The sequence below is a fragment of the Protomyctophum parallelum genome (assembly GCF_964188405.1).
Source record: "Protomyctophum parallelum genome assembly, chromosome: 14".
Taxonomy (NCBI): domain Eukaryota; kingdom Metazoa; phylum Chordata; class Actinopteri; order Myctophiformes; family Myctophidae; genus Protomyctophum; species Protomyctophum parallelum.
Window position 1 is genome coordinate 20,303,272 of NC_139709.1, and position 25,705 is coordinate 20,328,976.

The window sequence follows — 25,705 nt, forward strand, 5'->3', positions numbered from 1 at the left end:
CTTTTCAAAGGAAATACACTTAGCTCTGATGTGTTGGACAGTATCAGATGACTATTAATGAAGAAAAATCCAGCACACTGCTCTTCCTTATTTCACTGACATTTCAGTCCATCTGGACCTCCATCTAAAAGTGTCTCGAAGACTATTAATGACAATAGTTAATATTAAAACATTTTGGAAAATCCTACAGTAATACAGCATAGATAGTGTGTGGAGACCTGATTGTTACAATGTGTTTCACATTCCTCTCATAGTTTTCTTTGGCCATTTGTGTTGTCAGGGATGCATGGAATTCATTGGGGAATATGACACAGGAGGAAGCCATGATGAATTACATCGAAGACATCCAGCTTGTAAGTCCCCCCCGAAAGAAAATCAGTTCTAGAGATAAACAAACAATCCTCCAATTATCTATTTTATTATTGTCAACTGGTACAAGCACCTCACCTTGTCTCACCTGTGTCTCCTCCTTCCCCTATATCGTTGCTGTCAGGCATAAACCATCTCCATATTTTACCATTTTGTTCAATAGTAGCAGATCTACAAGCTCAAAATGCGATGCAGATGCATTTTGGACATATATTTATTGTTATTATATTTCACTCAACTCAATAATGGACGGAATAGATATATATTGAATATAAATGAGCAATATGTTAATTATGGTTTGGCGATTAATTGGATCTGTTTTTTAGGTACATAGGGCCATAGGGACTCTGAATCCCCTGTACCTAAACAGTAGATCCAAAACGACAGGTGGTAGCTGGGGTGGAGGAGGGTGAGCAGCAAGGTTTGTATACAGCAGCACAGCAGATGCCGAATGTACCTCAATGCGCCGTCTGTCCGCTGTGGCCTCCCGTGCTGCTTGGGGCTTGGGTGGTAGTGGTGCTTCCGCTTGTCACTCATGCTTCCTTGTCCTGTCACTACCTATCGCCACACTACCTCTAGAGCTACATTCAGACGCATAAATTATACCAACACACCCAGTCTCTCGAACGCCCACTGCAAAGTTACTCTGCTATCGATACTAATGGATAGCGGCCTGGTAACTTTGCCGCCATGTGTCAGTGACACATGGCATGTCTGCCATGTTTTTTGTCTTGCTTGTTTTGTATTACTCCTGTTTTGTCTTTGTTTTTTGTTTTTCTGTTTATTTGTTTCTCGTCTTTGTTGTTTGATCCTGTTCTTGTGTGTATGTGTGTTTGTTGCTCCTCTGCTCCCCGGGACGCTGCTCTCTCCACCTCCACCCTATACAATGTTTCTTCCATCTATATATACTCATGTTGCACACCCATGTAGCACTTTACTCACCTATGTATAATTAATGAAAGGTCTACATATTATACATGTGAATATCAGAAGCCTATTCCTTAAAATTAATTTATTAAAAGCCTGGGTGGTCTATAACAAACCTAATGTAATCACAATTTCGGAAACATGGCTAACTAGTAAGATCCCTGACAATGCTATTCATCTTGACAACTATTCCTTATATAATAATAATAAATAATAATAATAATAATAATAATAAACTTTATTTGTATAGCACCTTTCATACATAAATGCAGCTCAAAGTGCTTCACAGGGCAGGACACAAAAATATAATACAATAAAACACAAGTAGTTAAAATTATAGAACAATGGCAAAGAACAAAATTGAATATAAGAACATAAAATAAATAAAAACAAATAAAAACACCACATGCAGCAAATCAGTCAGGGCAAGGTAGGAACGTGCATAGTAAAACTCAACTAAAAGCAAGAGTGAAGAGGTGAGTCTTGAGTTGAGATTTAAAAATGTCTACAGAGGGTGCGTGTCTGAGCTCGAATGGACGTTTATTCCAGGCTGTTGGGCCGTAGAAGCAAAAAGCTGCCTCACCATATTTTTTTGTGCACATTCTTTTAGGCACTTCAAGTAGGCCAGCATTGGAGGACCTGAGGGGGCGGTTAGGGACATATCTAGGTAGGCAGTCACAGAGGTACGGAGGTGCGAGACCATTGAGAGCTTTATAGACAAGTAAAATAATTTTAAAATCAATCCTAAAAAATATAGAGCTGATAGGAGAACAGGGGCAGGAGGAGGAGTGGCTACATATGTTTCCTCATCTGGCCTCCGAGCCTGTTACACCGAAGGAGAATCCTTTGCATTTTGAATCCTTATTTATTAAAATACGTTTCCATGATAATAAACATTTGACTATAGGAAACATCTCTAGGCCTCCGAATGCCCCTGCGGAATCTATTAACTGCATTTTGTCCACCATTAAGTCCCTGGATCACTCAAATGAGGCCATTATCTGTGGTGATTTTAACAGGAACTGGACAGACCGGTCCTGTTCCAAAGAACATAACCTCCTTAGCAGTGTAAACCTCACTCAACTTATAAAAGAGCCCACCAGAACCGACCCGGTACACAAAACTAAGTCTCTATTAGACTGGATCCATGTCACTCATCCCGACAGGATTGTGTCATCCGAAGTATTGGAAGATTAAACTTCCCAGACTTCCACCAAGATTTATTAAAGTGCGAAAACGCAAAAATATAAACTCTGATCTTTTCATTCGTGACATGATCGACATAAACTGGAATAGGTTCCAACTGATACCATCTGTAGAGGATGCCTGGAATTTCTTTTACACCGAACTGATTAATGTTATTGACAGGCATGCCCCGTTGATAACAATAAAAGTAAAAGTCAGACATTTGCCCTGGATCAGTGGTGAGCTCATACGCCTCTTTAAACAAAGAGATAAGGCTTGGCGAAAGTGCCGCTCGACAAATGACCCTGCTGATTGGATTATTTATAAACATCTAAGAAATACATGCAAAACAAATACAAGAAACGCCGAAGCCGATTACTTTAAAAACTGTTTGACGAGTGACTATAATAATCTCAAACAATTCTGGAATAAAATGAATAATATATTAAATAAAGGAAACAAAAGCCCCAACCGTATCAGAATAAATAATAATTTAACCGACGATCCCTCCATAATATGTAACTCATTCAGCCAGAATTTCTCCTCAATTTGCAGATCACAGCCATCAGACCCACCTTACTCTCATGCCCCTCCAAATAACCCTGAACGTGTCAACTCTTTCTCCCTCAAAAACATTTACCCATCCGATGTTGAACGTACTATCCGTGACCTAAAATCAGGAAGCAGTGCTGGGCCAGATGGTCTGGACATCAAGTTCTTCAAAATTGCACCTCATATTCTGGCATATCCACTAGCGGATTTATTTAATTTATCTCTCTCAACAGGAGTAGTTCCTTCTACCTGGAAATGTGCCAGAGTCATGCCACTACATAAAGGAGGTGATCCCCATGATCTAAATAACTACAGGCCTATCTCAATTATAAATAGTGTAGTGAAGATCTTTGAGAAACTGATTTTTAACCAACTGTCTAAGTATCTCAATAATTTCAATATCCTATCACCTTTCCAATCAGGTTTCAGGCCAAATTTCTCGACAACAACCACACTTATGAAACTTACCAACAATGTATTTTCCGCATTTGGTAACAGTATGCCCACAGGAGCAATATTTATAGACCTCTCCAAGGCTTTTGACATGGTGGACCACTATTCACTCCTCGATAAGCTTTATGCAATTGGTCTCTCAAGACAATCCTTACTATGGTTCAATTCATATCTCCATCACAGACGTCAAAGTGTATCTTATCAGGGTTCTCAGTCAGACTCCACGATCATGGAAAAGGGCGTACCCCAAGGTTCTTCCTTGGGTCCACTGCTCTTCTCAATTTTTATCAACGACCTACCCTCAATCTGCTCCAACAGTCATATTCAACTATATGCCGATGACACAGTTATTTATTAATCTAATTTAATTATCTCCGAAATTGAGCGTACCTTACAGGCTGATTTTGACTCCGTTCAAAAATGGTTTCACTCTAACAAACTGCTGTTGAACAAAAGAAAATCTGTCAGTATGCTGTTCACTCAAAGCCCAAACCCTCATCCTCTAGTCCTTAACTTTTCCGATGGGGCAGCATTGGAGAAAGTGGAGGAGTTTAAGTACCTAGGACTTTGGCTGGATCCTCAACTCTCCTTTAAGACTCATATTAACTAACTCTATTGTTCAGAAAATAAATTTCAGTTTGAAAACTCCATATCGATCCATCAATAGTTTTACCCTTCAGATTAGAAAAAGATTCATTTCACAGCTGCTACTACCCATAATAGACTATGCGGATGTCATATATCAGAACACCACAGATACAAACCTCTACCCCCTCAATGTCACCTATAACAACCTATGTAGATTCATACTGAGATGCCCATATAGAACTCACCATTGCTCCATGTACGAGTCTTTAAACTGGCTATCACCTAAATCAAGAAGACACTCACATTGGCTACAATTTATTTTTTAAATGTATTTTCTTTCCTTATCCACAGTACCTAAAACAATTTCTTGTCCCATACACACTACACTATAATTTAAGACACACGGACCATCCCTACTTTACAGTCCCCACAAGGATAAAAAAGGAAAGTGGGCGCCGTGCCTTCAAATTTAAAGCTCCATCTGATTGGAATGACCTACCAAGTCCACTCAGATCAATCACTTCCCTCAACGTATTTAAGGAATCAATTTTCATACACCTTCTAATGCCGTGCTCATGCTTCTAAATTAACGTACTCTTCTTGGCAGTTGCCCTTGTTTTCCATAAATATAACATACCGACCGATCTGTATGTACCTTCATATGTGTTCCCTGCTGGCTCGATGCTGCTGTTCATTATTATCACATTACGCATGCTGGTATTGCTTGTTTGCTTTTGTTTAGTTTTTTTGCCTAATAACATGGTCTTATGGTGCAAAGGGTATATATTTTTCCCCATATGAACTCTGCTATTTAGGGTTGAAACAGTGGGGTGGGAGCTATCTTTGGTAGAGCTTTTGTTTTGTCTTGTTTTGTTTTGTCCTTTCTGTGTGGTTGTACTGTTGTATTGCTTTGTGAACTGTATTGTACAATGTATCTGTGTTGAGGACCCCCTCTAAAATGAGATGCGACATCTCAAGGGGCTTATCCTTTCAATAAAGGTATATTATTAGATATAGCAGCAGCAAGCAAGGAAGCAGGAGGAAGAGTGCAAACCTTCCAGTTTATGTAGCCGGTATGAAGATGGAGTGAGTGTGTGAATGGCTGAGTGAATCATGTGGATGAGAGCGTGATGCTGAGGCGCCCAATTAACGACCAGCAGCGACTGCACTGTGGTTTCCTGACTGAACTTGTCTGTGACAGGCGCTATGCTCATTTCCCCCCCAAAATAACAAAAAATCTGTGTGATTGAAGCGTGGAGGTGTTACACTAGCAGTTGGGCTGGAGTTTTCACAGTGAATCTGAGAACTGTGAACTTATTTCCAGGAGAAAATAAAGTCTGTTTGATTCTTTACTGTGCCTGCTATTACAATGTGTCCTAGTACTTTCTCAGTTGACTGCACCCCATGCCTCTCTGTACATGTATTATTCATTATGTTGTTAAGCCCCAGACTTCAAGCATATCCCAAATAACACCTCAAAGTAACATGATATGAGCAATTTAATGAAATGCTGTGTTTAAGTGCACTACAATTGGCAAATGTTCACCGTAGTAGTAGACATAATAATGGTTGGTATCACTCATCATCATACCGATGCAATGTAGAAATGTAAGAATCGGCCCTAGTTTTATTGCTTTGAATAGAGGCAGTCCAGGCAACATCAATAAGCTCTGCTCATTAATAATCATTTATGGAGAATGATTAAAGAAAGTATATTTCTGCAGGTACAGCAAAAGGTGGTTCTCAAAGTTCCATGTCAACGACCCCAAATGGATACGTATTTGGCCATGGATTCGTATTTGGCCATTTGGCCATGGCCATGGCCATGATTTACAACCTCACATTGCGTCACATTGCAACACGGCCGTTGTGAGCTTTTACTAGCTTTAAAAACGTTTTTAATACTGCTTTTTAATACTGCTGTTGTCGCCTTGTCAACCCCTCAAGTCTTTATGGTCTCATTCATTTGCCCCTTCTGATTTTCCCAGATTCTTTTATATTTCCAAGAAATTCCTACAGATGTGTCAGTGGCTACGTTTACATGAGCAGTTAAATCCCCTTTTCATTCCGAATAGAATTTCAATCCTATTAAACGTTGTTATGTAAACACCTACAAAAACTTACATCCGAACGAAAACGCTCGATGCGATCTAAAAACCATTCCGATGTCACTGGCCGGATTACTCCGATGTTCAATGCGATTGAAAGAAAATTGGACTCATGTATACACTAATTCGGATGTAAGTTCATTCTGGTCTTTCTGAGCATGCTCCAAGGCGCTCATATCCAAGGCGCGCCGAGGAGTTTTCACATAGAGCGCGTTATTTCGTTCCTTTTTTCAGATCCGAAATCCACAAAAAAACGTGGAGCAGCAGCAGATGACGATAACCCTGATCTGTGTGTATGTGTGTGTGTGTGTGTGTGTTCAACGGTCTCTCTCTCTCTCTCAAAAATAACGAGCGACCCGATACAATAATAATCAGTGTGTTGCGTGGCGCGTGCCCTGGCCGTGCTGTAGATAATAAAGTACAAATAAAAACGAGATGATCACCTTCCCAGCGGAGAAGCGGAGCCGCAGCGGGTGGGGAAAAAAAGACGGTAAACATATTTGCCCGTCCCTATCCAACCAGCAGCCTCAAAGCTACTGCGGAATGAAATGATGGGATTTCAAAGTATCCTCTTTCGTCTGTAATATGTTTGTATTGTTGAGACAGTCACAATGAATGAACTGCCTATATTTTATGTGTCCAACAGATGGCGTAGTTTCACGTGAATTAACATGTATCATGTCTTCTATCACTTCTCCATATAAACACTCATTCGGAATGACCATTTCCCATGTAAACTCGCGGCAAAAAACATTACATTGGATGTATTTTATTCTGAAGTATTTATTCGGAATGATCACCCTTCATGTAAACGTAGCCAGTGTCTTGTTATGTACTGTACCTCTACATCTTTAATATTTCTAATTTATTTCCTCCCTGTACAAAATTAAGTAACACAAATCTTGTCATTTCTGTGCTTCTTCAGATTCTGGAGACTATACCTATCTCAGATGAAGTGTCAGATCTGGTACAGAAACTAGGTACCTTTTACGCAGAGGATGTGTCAGGTACACTTGAAGAGAAAGAAAATGAAGTGGACAAGAGACCCTTCACCAGGCCCTTTGAGAATTGCTCTGGTGTGTACTCCAAAATAAAATCCTTTCATGCCTGCACTATAATGGACAGCACCACAACCACCTATGTAATTTGTCATACTACAAACTACTAATACTACTAATGTCATGCCCAGGATAGGGACGCCAGGTTCAAAGTGGTTGAAATAGATATCTACAGTAACAACAAATGCCGAAATGGGGCGTAGTAGAACGTGTCATTGTTGCTGTTCATCGTCTTTTTTAGCCATGGAGATGAATTGTCCTGCATGTGTCTTTTCATCACCAGGTATGTGGCGAGAAGTTCTAGAACCGTACAAACCAATAATGGAAGGCAAGTTTGGGGATTTGGTGATGGCTAATGTATGTAGTGTAGAGTAGATGGCGTTCAGTTTATAGCTGCTTCTATGTCCCACAGTCTGCAAGCTTTGAACCAGACCTACAATGCTTTCATTTGCCTTTCATTATGTCGGCAAAGCGTGGACAAAGGCAAAAGCAATTAGGGTGCACACTCTATCTTTGACCTTGATTTAGTCTAATCATGCCAGTTCAAAGCTTGTACCCTGAGGACATGGGGAAAGTCTTGTATATAATCATATTTCTTGTATAGTCTGGTGGTTGCAGACATTGTCACATGCTTCCCTGTAAGTCCAGAGTTTGACGCCTGTTGCTCCCGTGGGACGGTGCTTTGTATATGTGGTTGTATAGCAGACAGTCAGTCAAAGTGTGGTCCAACCTGCAAACTTCTGAACGCTGAACGTGCCAACCCTGTAGTGTTTTGTAGTACAGTAATTCTCAACCTTTTTAGTTTCAAGGACCCCCAATTCGATAGGCATTAGGCCACAGGTCCTCATTTCATATGATCTTTATCTCCCGGATCCCAATCGACACTGTAAAATCCTCAGGGGCAATTCAAGAATTTACAAGTGGAACCAAATGTTCCCGTACGGGTTCACTCTCAGAGTTACGGACCTGTAGGTGTCCATTTGGTTCCTATTAACTATCAATCATTTAGCTTGGGACCTGCTGGAACCCCCTTACAGACCTCTGGTAGTCCCCAGACCCCACGTTGAGAACCTGTGGTGTAGTAAACACTGTGAGTGGCATCCCAGCTCCCTGTAGATCTTAGATGCTGTGTAGCTAAAAACAAACACTGCAAAAGCCAAATATGGTATACTCCATTGCACAACGCCATCCCTCAACAAAAATAGCTGATTCTCAACTGAAATCTGATCTTTTTCATTGAGGGAAACAGTCGTGCGGTGAGGTATGCATGGGCTCCTAAGTCGTGCGGGGTGACAGAGAGCGTTTCCTTCACTGTTCAGGCTATGGGGATCTGTGGGAGGATATTCAAAACCCCACAGGGATGCCTAAAGAGACCAGTAAAGAGACCAGTGGTCATGATGACATGACAGATGACACCACAGGGATGCCTAAAGAGACCAGTGGTCATGATGACATGACAGATGACACCACAGGGATGCCTAAAGAGACCAGTGGTCATGATGACATGACAGATGACACCACAGGGATGCCTAAAGAGACCAGTAAAGAGACCAGTGGTCATGATGACATGACAGATGACACCACAGGGATGCCTAAAGAGACCAGTGGTCATGATGACATGACAGATGACAGAGGCCAGGAGAAAGAGAATAGCGAAGTGGAAAGCAAGGAGGAAAGTAGTGAATGGGACAAGGAGGAGGAGGAAGAAGAGGAGGAGGAGGAGGAGGAGGAAGAGGATGATACTGATACTGATGATGAAGACGAGGAGGAGGAGGAGGAGGATGAACAAGGTACCGCTGGTAGTTGTAGTTGTTATGTGGTGTTTGAGTTTGAGTTTATTTAGGATCCCTATTAGCTGTTACACCTGGCAACAGCTATTCTTCCTGGAGTCCTCACAGAATAATTTACATACAAAAAAGCAAAAACAAGTATACAGAGAACACAAATAAATTAGAAATAAGATTATTTCCCCCTTTCTTTCTGTGATGCATACTGGTAGAGAGTTCCAGTACATGCTCTGTACATGACTGTATTATTCATTGCATCAGCTCTTGGCTTAGGCAGTGTAAATCAACCCATTGCTACATGTCTGGTATTATATCTGTGTCTATTACTGGTATAATGAATATTTTTATAAAGCATTTTGTTCCTAAAAATACCGCCAGACTGGCAGCTAATCTGGCAGCCAATCCTCACACTCTCTGGTGTGAGTACTGGCACACAGTAGCACACATACCGTATGCACGCACAGACACACACATGCAGAAACACCAAACCGACAGCATCAAAGAGTCACTTCAGGCTATGAAACAAGATAAACTGCCTTTTATCCCCTTATGAAGGTGACAAGGTGTCTTGCGCCAAATATAGCCGATCTAGATCTGATATTTTCAGCAGGTGACAAAGTATAAACCGGGCGGTAGACATAAATAATAGAACTGTGGAGTAAATCAGGACATAAAAAGACTATAATCTAGGAGTGGCCATATCTCAACCGGGTTGTTAGACAAAGGACACAAAAAGATGAACACCAGGCTTCAAAGCAGCAAATCATATCTTTTCCACCATTAGTCATTTCATATTGGCATTGCTCATGCTTGACACTGACACTGACTTCAACCGGACGTTTCACGGACACAGCTGTCCTATAATTCTTTTTTAAATGTGACGTGCTGAAAACACCAACAAGTTGATTATAGTGTCATCATCATCGGAGAAGAGTGTCCTTTGATGTACCGACACATGAATGACCATGAATATAATCCTCATCTGGCACTATGTTTGAAGGGGTGTTAAAGCTTCAATAAATGTGTAAATAATAAATTGTGTGAATAAAACGTTATTTTAACCAATATGTATGTACAACTGGCAGCGTTTAATTGAATGGACTTTCCGTCTTAGCTCGGCAGTAGAGATTTTGGCCCCTGAGTGGGAGACAGGGATTTGAATCCCAGATAGGACATACTGTAAATCTCAAGGATAAAACTAACTCACTATGTTCTTTCTCGATCACTCTCCACCTCCATCTCTGTCACTTTCTCTCTCCATCTTATCTTCGTTTCACGTTTTCCCATTCCATCTTTCATCTGTCCCTTGCTCTTTCATCCACTCTCCCATCTTTCTGTCCCTCTCTCTCTCTCACTCTCCACCCCAACCCCCCACACACACCCTATCTCTCTCGACTCAGAGCGGAGGAGAGGTCCTGACCCAAGGCTGGTGATGGTGGAGAATAGGAGTTGGAGGTTTGACACCCGGGGCTCCAGCAGCAGCAGTGTGGAGCCTAGCATGTCCTCTGTGACAAACGGGACCCACAGCTCTCTCAACAGTGAGGTGGAGGAGGAGGAGCTAGCCTGCTCTGTAGAGTCCTGTGCAGAGAGCACCTCCTACAGGCACCTCAACGGACACCTCAGCGGTAAGACACAACGTAGTGTTGGTGCCATTGTAGTCTCACGTGGTCAGACCCGCCGTCTTATATCATCAATTCCGGCGGCGGAGAGTCTGAAAGTCATCATGTCCAGAATTTGCCTCTGATTGGCAGGCATTTAACAGAAGTTTGTGTCTGGCACACTTTTCTTTTTGTCAATTTACTGCACAGTAAAACCATTGGTGTTCATTTAGTTCTCATCCCGGTCCATTTGGTAAATGTTTAATTAATAACTATGATTTTACTGTGTTATCTCCTTGTATTACATATACACCACTTGTATGGCACCACCATACAGGTGGTGACTTTCAAAGTTAATATTACGTATTGGACATTAGATTGCAAAGAACATTTATGTCCAAAACAGGTACACTCCCTTTGCTGTGCCTCTGTGGCTTTAATTTGAGGGTAAAATCACTAAAGAAAATTGTCTCAGGTTCAGTTTATGGTATAAGATGTTGAAAAGGAGCAGGGGAAATACAAACTGTTCCAGCTAGATAAGAGAACAAGGGGATTGTGAGAGGCCTTCCAAAGCAAAAAGAAAATCCTGTAATCTCTGAGGGGAATCCAATAACAGAAACATTAAAGAAAGAAGAAAAAAGATTGGAGCAAAATCAACTAAACGTATGCCAATGCTAAACATTAAAGAAAGAAGGAAAAAGATTGGAGCTAAATCAACTAAAAGTATGCCAATGCTTAACTGTGTGAACTAAAGCCAAAGACATAAAAGGCTGGCAACATATGAGTTATGTTGAATTTACTGTAAATTTAAATAATATCATGGGTTACTCATTAATGTTAAGTGTTTTAAAGCAAACAAAACATTTTGTACAATTTCGTTGCTCCTAGGGGGCGAGATGTCTCTGTCTATCTGTCGATCTGTCGATCTGTCTTATCTGTCTTATCTGTCTGTCCGCTGCCACTAGGCCAAGGAAGTAAATACCTCAATAATTGTCACTTAATGTGGATATATTTTGTTTGTGTGCATATTTTTCTAATTTTGTGAATTCATCATCAATAGGATGTCAGAGATCCACAGGGAAGCCACACCTTAATTAGACCTTGTCTTGTTAATGTTGTATTGATGGTGTGCTCTGTACTCCTCAGGTCACCGCGATGTCTTTCCAGAGAAGAACCACAAAGCCACAGACTCGGATAATGAAGAATTCTGTGACTCGATGGAAGATCTAGCAATGGAAGAGGTACATACTGTATATCCAGATGTTTGAGAATGCTATACAATTCTGAAATTAAGTTGTGGTTATTTTCTGTCTAATATATAGCTTTGCTTATGACAGTTCACAGACCAATGCTTGTATTTGTAATTTTTTTCTGGTTCCAGTCATCTGGTTCGAGAGCACCCACTGTGAGACAAAAGGACCTCTGGGGTGAAACCAAGACGATGATAAATGGAGGGAAGGATCTAACATGTCTGGGAGACCCTTTTCTTGATGTTCTTAGCAGTCCAGGCCCACCCACTACCTCCTTGTCAAGGAGAGGGCGAGGTGAGACATATACAAAGACATGCATAAATTCAGCATTCAAGTTTAAAGCTGACCTAAAATCATGGCTCCATTTTAATTCGATTTGGTCTTAGTTAGTGTCCCGGTTGGCCTGTCCCCCAGGGTTACAAATGTCCCAATCCCTCGGTGAGCTTTGCTATGTCTCTATGTCTATGGAATCCTTCATGAATTCTCTTATGGTCCCCCACATCCTTTTTATGTTATTGTCGTGATTTGTTAACTGTATATTCTACAATTTATGTTTTATATCGTTTTTTTTTATCTTGAAAGTGTGAGAACTACTGATTTAGAAGGCATTTGTAGAATCTTAATGGGTTAAGACATTGTTATGCTTTGAACAGGTCGCATTCCAAATCCAACACCTGCTTTTCCCACTATTTCAGGGTCCCTGTCCCCAAGAGTTGCCTGTGGCTCTCTGCTGTCTGTCAATGTAGAAGCCGCCTGCTGCAGTGTTGCACAGAGCAGACGCTCAGAGAGCGTGGCCGGGGTCGATATCAATGAGCAGATCGCCGTGGCTCTGCTCAGGCTCCAGGACGATATGGCTCATGTGCTTCACCGTCTGCACACCCTGGAGGTGTTGACAGTATCACAGGTCAGGGCTTCGCGAACCTTTCCATGCCAACAATGACCCCCCAAATAGCCATAGCCTCTTGCTGCATGCCCCTCTGTTGAAAAACAACAAAGATAGTGAAAATGCAAGCTAATGACATTGTTAAAGCTTTGAAACATTTTGAAAAATGTTGACAGTGGGCAATGCCAGGTTCATTTTCTTTCCATTTAGTGCTCTCTGGTGGCCCTCCTGGGGCCATTGAGGCATGGACCCCTCTTTGATGGGACTCCCTCTTTCATTGGTGTTTTGCCAAGATTGCGTCTAAAACCCTAACATTTAACTTCACTAAAACTATGCCTAAAACTAACCCTAACCTCACAAACACTATGCCTAACCCTAAGTAATTTAGTAGTCTTCTAAGATGAGTAGGTGGGTGAGTGTACATGGATGGATTTCCTGACATGCTGGAAATGTGTGCACTACATTGGAATTAAAATGGATCATAGCCTCCATAACTCCTTGGTTTATTTCTTTATTTGGACTGTTTTCTGTTTTTCAGTCAAGATCACCTTCACCAAGACAGGAAAACCATCTATCTCTTGTACGGAAGGTCTGTTTGTGAATCTACCTCTCTTAATGTGTTTTTATTGTGGTGCAGTTGAATGTAGGGTGAAGAAACAGAAGTTCACTAATATGATATACTGTGTTCTGTAGTTCCAGAGACCATCTTGGTGGCCTTTTCACTTCTCTCCAGTCACAGTGGTGTTGACTACAGCCTGGCCTCTGGTTGCCCATTGGCTAGTCCAACTTTATTTACAGCGGAAAAGGAGGTGAGAAAAATGTCAACGTCAAATGCTAGAGATGCATGATATTGAAATTATGACCGATCTCCGATCTCTGATTATTTGCAGGGTCATATCGGCCGATACCGATATATTACATTATTATATTATATTTATATTGAACTCATTGCTGAATTTTTTAATGTTTTGCTTTGCTGGTGAAAGTAGATGGTAAGCTGCCCTCCCCACTAATAGCTGCCACTTTGAAAGAGACAGACTGGCTCTGCGGGTACAAAGCCATTGACAGTCACATTATTATTGTGTCGTTAATATCGTTGGAAATAATCAGCATTATTTGATAGCGACTTTATGGCTGAAATGGATGATATGGATTTCCATACGCTACCGATTATATTGTGCATTTCTATACCAAACCTATAGCAGCCTGTTACTATGACTGTGATATTCATTAGGTAAAGACCACACCTTGTTGAAGTTTTGAAGTTATTTATTGTAAAAATTACACCCGTGTGAAGTGAGGGGCGCTCTTATCATCGTACATCATCATGATGTAACGTGTCGATTTGCCCAGACACTATGACATAAAATTGTCCATTCATTGTCAATTGGAATTTAATGTTTGTATAGGACGAAAAAGGACGATTTGCTCATCCACACTCCATATGACGTAAATTCGCCATTCATTGTCAAAGGGAATTTAATGTTTGTGTAAGATGAAAATCTACACTAATAGCTGAATGAATATAGAAGGGGCTAGCACCCTTGTTTGGTAGTTGGGGGGGGGTGTTTAGCAGTCATGGTCTTCAGGTGTGGTCTATCATCCTGAATGTACTGTTGGTAGTCAGAACTCTATATATATACCGCTGTACCTCAAAAACAATGAAAACAAGCACTAACTTTGATTCAACTCTTCTCTTCCCAGGAAAATCAGCTGAATGTCTCAAGGAATGTCTGAATCAATACATGAACGCTGCTCATGTGTGAAGCAGTTAGTTTGAAGGTTGTCCTGCTACTTTTTTTTTCTTTTTCTACTACTGGTCAGGAGGGGGGGGGGGGGGGACCTTTAGCCCCCTCTCAGCCCCCCCCCCCCCACCTTCTTAGGGGTTTTCTGTTCCATTGCTGAGTCAACTTTTCATTGAATTATGACATGTTCATACCATAGCCATAGAGCTTAACGGGTAGCCTTATTGCACAGTGACATTCACCAATGATTTACTGTAGTTACATATTCATTATGTACAGTAGTGTGCACATCATAGAAAATATTAAATATATTATTCGAAATGTTACTTGTTACTTGTTTCAGAATATTCTTGTGTAGCACAGTTTTTGATAAATATTAATTACCCACAACCCAGAGAAAAGGAACTGTAGTTTATTTTATTTTTATTATTATTATTTTATTTTGTTTGGATCAAATGGACATTTCAGAGATAACGTTTATAATGATTTGATGTTCAATGTCCCATACATGTCACTCTTTAAATAAGTGTCATGCAGGGTTCCTGATGTTCTTGTTGGTTAATTTATTTGTTTTTTTAATCACAATTATTTTTTTCTATATTGGTATGTATTCTCAAGTAGCATGCCAAGAGCTTTAGTTGTTCATACATTTATGGCGGCACAGTAAATAGACATGCTGCATTATACAGTAGGCTATATCCAGAGAATATGACTATATGATTATAGCAATATATTCAAGGGAAAAAGAAAAAAACATGAAATTTCATTAAATTTAACACATTAAAACATTTTCTTGTCGTGTATTTAAAATGTTCTTTTCCGAGACCTTTTCCCCCTTATGATGAATTTAGCTACATAGAAATGTCTATTTGTATGTCTCTAAATGTTTGTATGTCTTTAAATGTTTTGATGAATTGAACAATGTGGACCCTGTTGTAAACAAGTGTAATGCTTAATTGGGTCGTCCACTCACAGTTGACAGTCTTTGTATTGAGTTTGTGCTTAAAATGTACTGTAAATTCTACAAACTGTTAATAAATATTTCAATCAATCAATCAATCCCTGGTGCTTACTGGTTGTTTGACCAGTTTTAATGTTCCCTCTGCAAATGTGCGAACACTGCATCACATGGGGGGTGTCTGTTCAAAATGAACCATTCTAATCCGGTCTTGAGCCCGCCTGTTGTATCCTGTAATTTGCGCGCACACATACATACAAGTACTGTTTCCGTATCCGGTCTAGACCCAGACCGGATCAGTAACCCGAAAGTTAATTGATCCCAATCTATCCTTTTGGACACACCGGACGTCGCTTTACTTTGAAATCCACAACAACCGAAAGTGCCGTGTGTGTTGCCCAGTGGATCACTTTACTGGTGGTCAGTTTACTAGCTCTCTGTCAGTGTCAACACATTCTATATAACTAAAGTGTACGTAGTGGATGGTGAACTTTGTCACATTAATGCATACATAGCTGACAACAACAATCTAATTACTGACAAATAAAACATGTTTTCCCTTTCAACGGCAGTCCAGCCACAGGTAAGAAACAAAGTGATATAGTTTTGTTTTGGTCTAACGTGGCTAACGTTAGCTTAGTTTGTTTACAAGCTGTTCTGACCTTCTTCCCTGGTTGTTCTTGACTTGAGAACTAAGTAAAGAGACGTGGTGTTTTGTGAATGATTTCAAAGTTCAAAAAGACCGGTAGCAGTGTCGACTCGACTTCCCTGTTTATAAACATAGCGGCCTGCTAACTCGTTAGCTTGTACTGTTGCATTCTTGAGCTGAACTTGAACTGCGTCAGTTGGCAGATTCACGACCGACGTTGATCCATTCCATCTTAATTTTCTCTACTCGTCATCACATCATCACGTCTTCTTCATTCAGAAACCACTTTAAATAAAATTTCTGCTACATGTTGACGAGATTAGGTGGAAGCTTGACATTCATGGTTAGGTATTACTAATTTTGATGAATTGAAAAATGTGGACCCTGTTCTTAAACAAGTGTAATGCTTAATTGGGTCGTCCACTCACAGTTGACAGTCTTTGTATTGAGTTTGTGCTTAAAATGTACTGTAAATTCTACAAACTGTTAATAAAGATTTCAATCAATCAATCAATCAGGTAAACCTTACCTCAGCCTTACCGGGAACTGCCCATAGATCCGAAGTCCCGTTAGTCCGAACATGCACCTTCTGACTAATGACACGTTACCGCTTTACCACCCACTGAGCTGAACTTGTGTCTTGATGCTGGCCTTGGATCAGGACTAGCCCTACAAGCAGAACCCAATGCTACTGAAGTTTCTGACATTTTTGACGACCCAGATAAGTGACATCCAAATTTCAGAAAAGCTTTATGGAGGGTTCCGAGAGGGGCTAGATCAGGACTATCATAGATGTATTTTTTTATTATTGTAATCTATTATTATGCAACATCTCTGCTAGTCTTGATCCAAGGCTATTGATGCCAACATGAAGACAAGGTGACATTGCATATTTAGATTAATTACAGATATAGATAATGATTGGGGGGCAGCTATAGATATTGCTCTTTACTTTGGACTTCGACTTTTGCAATAACGGGATTGTTCTATAACTTCTAGCTAGATGTAATAATAGGCATAGGTTAGGCGTATGCAGTCCACTGTCTGGTGTGATACGGTTGCTGCTAGTACTCACTGCATTGCCTGTGTACACATACACACAGGTGACTGTCCCCCTAAGCCACTTCATCAACATCCTGCACTCTCTCAAGAGCTCAGTGGGAACCAACAGTAGCAGCCCTGCCCCCTCCACCAAATCATGCAAGCACAAGGAACATTCCCTGGAGGCAGAATTACACAGCACAGAGGTACAGTACATACGTCACGTGCATAATATAATATTTGAACTCGGAACCCACACGGGAAACAGAATACAGAATAGTTGCTCATTAGCAAACTGTGTAATAACAATCCGTTTGAATGTTCATTTAAGTAGGATATACAATTAAATAAGTCAGTCATTCTTTGTATATTTAAGTTATTTGTCACATCCAACATCTGATCGTTAATTTCAATAATTTTTATGGCAATTAACCGTCAACTTAAACTCTGTAATGGTGACAACCTTATTTGTGCGTGTGTGTAGCCCACATTGAACCTGCGGGAGCTGGGCATCTCCGAGATCGGAGTGGGTCAGCTGGATGACATGGTGAAGAACATGTTTCCCCGCCTCAGCCAACAGGAGGCGTCGCTCTTGTGCAACCCCGGCGGCAGCCACATGGCGTGGACACCGTGGAGGACCTCCCACCTCTCCTCACACTCCTTCTTCCACAACAAGCATGGTGAGACTGCACGGAAGCCAATAGTGAGCCCCAAGAGGTCGTCCCAAATGTTCTCAAAACGATAATTTTGTGTAATGCATAGCACAACTGTAACATTTTGAAGATGAAAAAGTAGGACATTTATGCTGTAATACCTAAAAGAATTAAACAATTCTATGAGTTTAATATGAGCCTGCTAGCCTGTTAGTGAGCCTGGTCAGTGGGATCCCCAGACAGTTCATTGTACTTGTGTCATTGTAATTGTCTAATCAGGACCTGGGAGGCCACTTGGTTACAGTTAACCTAAATTGACCAACCTTGTTATATTTCAGACCATAGCTTTAAAAGGAAGAGAAGTCCACACACAGCTCTGCTCCACAGTGTTTAGTTTATTGTATAATTAAACACTGCTATTACAGGTTCACAACTGTTTGGCCTTCACCATTGTGACTGATTCAGTGTATGCAATTTATAATACATCATGCAAGGGTAGAATCTGTACTTTTTGGCAAGCAACACGATACTACGGAGTAAATAAGTGTCTTTAATCTATTTTCTCTCATTTTAGGGTACTCCAGTGGCCCGATGCCTAATGGTTTCTATAGACACAGCCCCTCACCTCTTCAGTCCATCTCCACAGACCTCCAGTACTTACCAAGTAACGTGAATTTAGTGGTGTTATTAGCATTAGGTCTAAAATCAATATCTGTCTTCAGAAATGTATTTATTGATTGTAAATCCCTGGATTCTGTTCTTAATATGACAGTACAGTAGTACTTGAAGGACATCGTTGAGAAAATTATTACACATTGTGAATTCCTACAATAGATACATAATTAAATTGCACTGATTTGTAAGATTAATTCAGACACGTTGATATGCTGGAGCTGTAGTAAAAATGTTTTGTGTTTATCTCACTGTGCACCTCTAGTGTTGATTCAGAGCAGAGGATTCAAAACTCTGAGGACTAAAAGACGACTTCAGTCAGGCTCTGAGCGCCCCGTGGAATCGGACAGCTTTACACCATCTTTCATGCAGGTAAACCTTTGGCAGACGATGTTACCGCTGTTGCAGCATGAACAATAAATCTGGTCAAAAAATGATTAGCAAATAATTAACATGATTCATCCAATTTACTGTTCTTGGCAAATGGAGGGTACTTTTTAAACATTGGCTACTTTAATGTATTATTCCATATAATGATGTTGACCGTATTGCCTGGGCTTATACGTCAACAAGACTTAAGGTCAAAGGTGCTCTGGGGCACTGGATCACACAGGCTGTATTTGTAAGCCGTCAGGTCTTGTTCCTCAGGGGTTCCTGTCACGCGACAAGGGCTGGAGGTGGGTGGAAGCGGAGGCTTTGGACAGGCTGCTGAAAAACAAGAACATAACAGATCAGGATGCGTTCAAAACCGGCTTTGCCGAGGGCTTCTTGAAATCCCAGTCCATAACCAAACTCATCCAAGGTATGTTGTGATGGCCCTCGAGATGTACACCTCTGCAGGACTTATTGTGTTATGTCTGAACATATGTACAATGTATACAGTCTCCTTTGCCCAAAAGCAAACCATATGGCTACAACTCAACAGAAAGCATATAGGGGGGTGGGGGCGGGCGGATCTGTGACTTATTGAAACTTGAAGCAGAAGGGGAGAATACTGAGTGTATGTTGCTTATGGAATCAAACGTTACATTATAATCACATGAGTCTAGCGTCCCTATTCTGGGGACACACAAATTAGCTTGTAGATTGCCTATTTTTGCAAAGTGATTTGGTGTAGAGAGAAAAAGGAGGGAGGCCTAGCCCTAGATACTCCTGGCAGACTCCGATAAACAGAGTATATAGGATTATCAGTTTCCATAGAGTCCAATGTGTCCCTTCTATTCCACTGTGTAGATTCTGTGAGGAGGACACGCCTCATTTTGCTGGTGTTGCTGTTGCTCGGACTCTATGGGATCTCCAAGACGCCCTTTCTATCGGGTATTGGTAAATGCTCCTTTAAATAACACCTCACCCCACACATGGTTGTACAATACTTGAAAACAGAGTCTTCTTAGCTGTTGCCTGGCTGTACATGGCTGTGGATTTCTCAGTAACCCACTGGTAATGAGTTGTAATGTATTTGCATGTGGAGTTCATTAACTGTGCCATGCGGTGTGTGATTTCGAACCTTAATCTAACCATGCTGCACAGTGCGATTCCGAACCACCCCAGGCCTTGACTCGGCGGTGGACCCCGTCCAAGTGAAGAATGTGACGTTTGATCACGTCAAAGGCGTGGAGGAGGCCAAGAATGAGCTGCAGGAAGTCGTGGAGTTCCTCAAGAACCCGCAGAAGTTCACTGTCCTTGGAGGAAAGCTGCCTAAAGGTACAGGTCCTTTGTGTGTCCACATCTTAAAGTCTGTGCTGGTGGAAGTGATCTGGTGCGATTGGGATTTTGAAATCGCAATTTGTATTATGAAAAAACCTTGCTTAGATTAGAAATAAATAAGTATTATTTAACTGTAATATTTACTTGCACACGGCAAGAAGTAAATATAGGAAAACTCTGACTTACTAAAAGTCTGAATACTGAAATCATATGAAGAATTATACAAAATGTGCATTTAATTCCCCCATTCACATTCACACACCGACAGTGGAGGAATCCATACAATGGAGGACACCAACCTGCCTAAGGACACTTTTGACACTAACTCAGGGGGAACCGGGGATCGAACTGGGAACCATTTCGTTTCCCAAGCAAGCGGCCGCTCTACCTCCTGAACCACTGATGCCATTTGTTCTGATCTACTTTAATCAATGAGAGCCCCTGCCAGTACTATACATGTACCTCTAGGATCATTTGTCCTCTCTATTTACCCCTTCCAGGTGTCCTGCTGGTCGGCCCCCCAGGTACCGGTAAGACTCTGCTCGCCAGAGCAGTGGCAGGAGAAGCAGACGTGCCTTTCTACTACGCCTCCGGCTCCGAGTTCGACGAGATGTTTGTCGGTGTGGGGGCCAGCCGCATCAGGAACCTCTTCAGTGAGTGTTCACCAAGGCATTGGTTTCTTTCCTTTTAAAATGAGTACCCTTTGTCCTCCAATGTTCCTTGGGACACAATCTACATTAGTAACAGTAATGTGAAATAGAGCTGGGAAATATTTCAGTATCATATAATACGCTGATAACCCTATATCATCTACTTGGGAACGATGCAAGTTTGGAACAATAAAAAATGGGAATGCATACCCCACTCTAGTATGCAATACCTGTTATATCCGTTATCCTGTGGAATGTTTTATATTGTTATATCATGATATGACATACCGGTGTTGGGTTTTTTTCTGGTTTTATAGGTTACTAGTGACTTGACTCAAGTCACTTGAGTAATATTATTTGCCTTTACCCACCACTCTAAACATTTGTTTGAACCTCAACATTTGACTTTGCCTCTTGGGCTGTCGTTTCAGGGGAGGCTAAATCTAACGCTCCCTGCGTGATCTTCATTGACGAGCTGGACAGCGTGGGTGGGAAGAGAATCGAGTCTCCCATGCACCCTTACTCCAGGCAGACTATCAACCAGCTACTGGCAGAAATGGACGGGTATGTCTTCATGTCAGATCACATTGTACTAAGGTGGAAGAGTCCTGCATTCACACTCCAGAATGGGGCAAAATAATTGCTGAAATAGCTCCTTGATGTAGCAATCAAGGAACAATTTCACAGAAACAAAACTACAACTCTGCTGCATGTAGTTTTGTTGCTGTGTTCATAAATATCATCTGTCCCTCCCAAAAATAAAGAGAAGCGTTAAGCAATTATACACAGGACTATATGAAAGGCATTCTTAACAGAATGGTGTGTGCCCTGTTGCCAGTGTTGATCATTAACAGATAACGAGATGGAGAGAATCCTGTACTGCAACTGAAATATTTCACTACTGTACACTAGGGCATTCATCAGAAAATCGATTTATCGATAAACGAGTCACGAGTCGACTCGCAGCAGCGCGAGTCGAAAGTTGAGCTTTTTTTCTTTTTTTTTTTCTCCCCTTTTTTCATTGCATTCAGAACGCGCCCTTAATTAAAAACCAAATGCAGCTGTGTAGGCTATGTGGCTCTCAGCGCGCGGTGTCCCACTATTGAGACTGGCTGAAGTCTGTTTGAACTGGAGGAGGAGAATAATAATGTCATATCTCTTATTGTGTTCTCGGTGCTGCTGCTGCGCTGTGTGCCAATACCACTACTTTACCTGGATAACATCATCTTTTCATTTTGACATGATTCACATGAAATAATAATCCTGTACCGGAACCGCGTGTAGCGTTTGGTTTCATTAATGCGATCGTCACAAAATAGCCTACAGCTGCTGCTGCTAAAGATACAAAGATTGGACATTTTTAAACGACGCAAAACTTAGAATTCCCCTCTTGCGTACCAGTGCCACGTGTCCCGCGGACCGGCACCGGTGTTTGGGAACCTCTGATATAGATGATACATGCACTGTGACTGTGTCATATTGGAGAGGCCACTGAATGCGCAGTGCTATGTTTGACATGCTCCGTATTTGAGCGCGCGGCAGCTCCACCCGCCCCTGTTAAATCCCCCCCCCCCCCCCCCCCCGCGAGTCCGCGTCCGCGTCCGCGTCCGCCCCCCCCCCCCCCCCCCCCCCCCCCCCCGATACGATACGACTTCAACTTTACTGTCCGACAAGTCGACTGGGAAAAATCTCAAGTCGTTAATGCCCTACTGTACACTAATATTTTTCAAACGTCTCATAGGTTCAAGCCAAATGAAGGTGTCATCATCATTGGAGCCACAAACTTCCCAGAGGCTCTGGATAAGTATGTTTATTGTCACGACTCACTACCAATTGCTACTCTTGCTACTGCTGCAGCAAATGTCAGAGTTTAAAATGTCAGCTGATAGATGTCAAGGTTGGCGCGGCAGCTGCCCTTGTCATACCAAAGAATAGACTGCAGGACTATGGCTGTTAAAATAGAATCTCTCAGGACTATCTGCTAGCACTCAAATAGCAACACACTGCGAGAGTAATACTATTAATAATAATAATAGTAATAAATTATTATGTTAGTAATGGTGTGTCAATACCAGACGAAAAGCAAGCATTCACCTTGCTACACACACAAACACACACACACACACACACACACACACACACACACACTTATTTACGGTGCTCGTGCAATTGTTTCACTCAAGTTGGAAATTGTGAACTTGTGCGAATATGCAAATGATGAAAAATGTGTTTTTCACCTGCGTGCGTATGTATTTGTGCTTTGAGAAGAAAATGAAAGCATTTGTGTGTTACTATTGAACTGATGCGATCTCCCCCTCTCTTCAGTGCTCTGATTCGTCCAGGACGTTTTGACATGCAGGTGACTGTACCCAAACCAGACGTGAAGGGACGTACTGAGATCCTCAACTGGTACCTTAAAAAGATCAAAGTAGACCCAGGTATGACAACAACCTCAACTGCAGTTGCATTCTGGTCCAATTGTTTTCAACCCTTTTCATAGTGTCGTTGAATAAGATGTTGTCCTTAATTCCATGCTGTATTGATGTGGTATCTTAAGATAGAGGCAAATGTTGATCAAAATAACAATTCTTCTACATTCTCTAATTGTGTAAACTTGTCTTGTAAATTAAGCAATGCAGATGTTTAACAATAATTCAACTCTTGACTACTGGCTGAAGACCACTGTTTTTGTCCATTGCGTATTTATGAACTAATTCAATGTTCTATTGTACTATTGAGCTCATGGTGTTTTGATCCAATGTATTTAGCTTGCCAAATCTAGAATTTGTTTAGAACCTAAAATGAAAGTGCCTGTTTCAGGTGAGTTTCTGGCTGCTGGACAAGAACACTACAATTCTAATTAGATTGGCTTCAGGCTCATATTATGAAGTGACATGACTGAAGAACAACCCAACTATTATGAATTTTATTATTTTGTTTTATTGTGTGCATGAGAGTTGAATGTATTTAAAATTGTATTATCCTCTATAGCTGGACTACTCTTTTCCGTCTACAAAATGATACCATTGACTAGAATATCATAGCTGCATGTTCTCCCAGTCTTAATGACCTCACCATATTTCTTTTACCTCGACTGTGATCCCTCGCTGCAGCCATCGAGGCCAATATTATCGCTCGGGGCACAGTGGGTTTCTCTGGCGCAGACCTTGAGAACCTGGTGAACCAGGCTGCCCTGAAGGCAGCAGTGGATGGCAAAGACATGGTCACCTTGAAGGAACTGGAGTTCGCCAAGGACAAGATTCTCATGGGTGAGAATCTACTGTCAAACTGATCATTAAGGAGGCATAGCTGGTGGGACTGAGACGCGCCTACAGTAACATACTGTAATAACCTTCAGTGTCATTATTCTTTTCTTTTTTTCTTTTGTCTGTCTATCTCTCTTTCTGTGACTGGATCGAGAAAAGGGGTTCTAGTTTTCTTTCTCTCGCTCTGTTTTCGTGTACCTTACCTCTTCTCTGTACGTTGTATTGCAAATAACCGACAAAACGTGTCACATCACAACACATTGTGAGCTGGTAGAAAAGCTATTTGAGCTATTTCTGAATTAATATATAGAGAGAGAGAGAGAGTAGGGAAGCCAGGGTTTTGTGGTTAATATCAACATGAACATTGCGGACATTTTAAAGCATTGTGAGCTTGTGCTATTTCTGAATTTTTTGAAGATATAAACTTATAAAGGGAATTTTTTTTTTAATTCTCAAAATAGGGACACCAGAGTTAGTATTGTTAAAATGCATAAAAGTCACGGAGGTCCTTGCATGCGTAGATGCCCATCTTGTAGTCACGCAGTGTAGTTTGTTTTTTACTTCCACCCATATTCATACCATTGCCATCTTTTCTTCACTGTTCATTTCAGGCCCTGAGAGGAGGAGCGCTGAGATAGACGAGAAGAATAAGCAAATAACGGCATTTCACGAGTCGGGCCACGCCATCGTCGCCTTCTATACCAAAGACGCCATGCCCATCAACAAGGCCACCATCATGCCCAGGGGAGGCAGTCTTGGACACGTAAGGCAGTGGTTCTCATCTCGACCTTTTTAATTTCAAGGACCCCCAGTGTGGCATGCATTAGACCTGCAAGTTCTGCCCTCATCATAAGGGTAAATCAGGTGTAACGTCATCTATTCTACGCCTCTCACCCGTCCCTCTGCTCTTAGGTGTCCATGCTCCCAGAGAATGACCGTTGGAGCGAGACTCGCTCTCAGCTTCTAGCCCAGATGGACGTTAGCATGGGCGGCCGCGTCGCAGAGGAGATCATATTCGGAAATGAGTTCATCACCACCGGTAAGACCAGGCAACCGTCTGTAGGAAGATTGCACTAACCTTGTATAATGACTTAATCGTACCTAGTAGTTTAATTCCAGTTCCAGACACTTTGATTTAATCTAGACCGACAATGTATTTGACGATGTATTAAGACCTGTGGCCGATTCTACAAATAAAAGGCCTTAAATCCTATCAGTTTTCTGAAAAGCCATGTTGCTGTATATCGTTGCTGGCTACTACTTGATCATACTACAGCACCACATAAAAGCATAAAAATTTGAATCCTGATAAGTAACAGCTTTGGACCCGGTTTTAATGGGTTTAAACATTATTATTATTATAAAACAATAAGTTGGCAGACACGGAAATAGCGTGGATGGTTCTGCTATTTAAAAGTATACAATAGTCTTCCAGACAATAAACAACAAGCAAGATGTTTTTTTATTATATACAGTATACATTCCTTCTGCTTCCCAGGAGCATCCAGCGACTTTGATAGCGCGACCAAGATCGCTAAGATGATGGTGACCAGATTTGGCATGTGCGAAAAGGTAAGTTTCATGAACAGTGAACAGACCTGAGGAC

General features: G+C 41.3%; 3 protein-coding genes across 5 annotated transcripts in view; all 3 read left to right on the top strand.

The window, feature by feature from the left end:
- Positions 1 to 13,571, top strand: part of LOC310871164 (acyl-CoA-binding domain-containing protein 5A-like) — a gene marked incomplete at its 3' end in the record, with an annotated part of 16,538 nt that extends 2,967 nt beyond the window's left edge. The window contains exons 4-12 of the mRNA XM_083782653.1: positions 281 to 353; positions 7,108 to 7,258; positions 8,560 to 8,916; positions 10,428 to 10,652; positions 11,772 to 11,866; positions 12,007 to 12,169; positions 12,571 to 12,779; positions 13,297 to 13,347; positions 13,452 to 13,571. Of these exons, the coding sequence (XP_083638779.1) occupies positions 281 to 353; positions 7,108 to 7,258; positions 8,560 to 8,916; positions 10,428 to 10,652; positions 11,772 to 11,866; positions 12,007 to 12,169; positions 12,571 to 12,779; positions 13,297 to 13,347; positions 13,452 to 13,571 (1,444 nt within the window). The remainder of the gene's footprint in view (positions 1 to 280; positions 354 to 7,107; positions 7,259 to 8,559; positions 8,917 to 10,427; positions 10,653 to 11,771; positions 11,867 to 12,006; positions 12,170 to 12,570; positions 12,780 to 13,296; positions 13,348 to 13,451) is intronic.
- Positions 1 to 25,705, top strand: part of LOC310870872 (ras-related protein Rab-18-B) — a 50,631-nt gene that overhangs the window by 9,240 nt on the left and 15,686 nt on the right. The gene's annotated exons all lie outside the window — the stretch shown is intronic.
- LOC310870869 (ATP-dependent zinc metalloprotease YME1L1-like) overlaps positions 15,839 to 25,705 on the top strand; it is a 157,508-nt gene continuing 147,641 nt past the window's right edge. For 2 of the 3 annotated variants that reach the window (XR_014570274.1, XM_083782216.1), the window contains exons 1-16: positions 15,839 to 16,044; positions 17,214 to 17,357; positions 17,636 to 17,831; positions 18,379 to 18,468; positions 18,742 to 18,848; positions 19,125 to 19,278; positions 19,710 to 19,799; positions 20,007 to 20,180; positions 20,684 to 20,836; positions 21,265 to 21,397; positions 22,575 to 22,637; positions 23,159 to 23,271; positions 23,947 to 24,102; positions 24,711 to 24,862; positions 25,012 to 25,138; positions 25,598 to 25,671. Coding sequence is in view for 2 of the 3 variants with exons in the window: in XM_083782216.1 (XP_083638342.1) it covers positions 16,012 to 16,044; positions 17,214 to 17,357; positions 17,636 to 17,831; positions 18,379 to 18,468; positions 18,742 to 18,848; positions 19,125 to 19,278; positions 19,710 to 19,799; positions 20,007 to 20,180; positions 20,684 to 20,836; positions 21,265 to 21,397; positions 22,575 to 22,637; positions 23,159 to 23,271; positions 23,947 to 24,102; positions 24,711 to 24,862; positions 25,012 to 25,138; positions 25,598 to 25,671 (1,959 nt within the window). In the remaining variant the exon portion in view is untranslated. The remainder of the gene's footprint in view (positions 16,045 to 17,213; positions 17,358 to 17,635; positions 17,832 to 18,378; positions 18,469 to 18,741; positions 18,849 to 19,124; positions 19,279 to 19,709; positions 19,800 to 20,006; positions 20,181 to 20,683; positions 20,837 to 21,264; positions 21,398 to 22,574; positions 22,638 to 23,158; positions 23,272 to 23,946; positions 24,103 to 24,710; positions 24,863 to 25,011; positions 25,139 to 25,597; positions 25,672 to 25,705) is intronic. The other variant, XM_083782217.1, reaches the window with a different exon arrangement.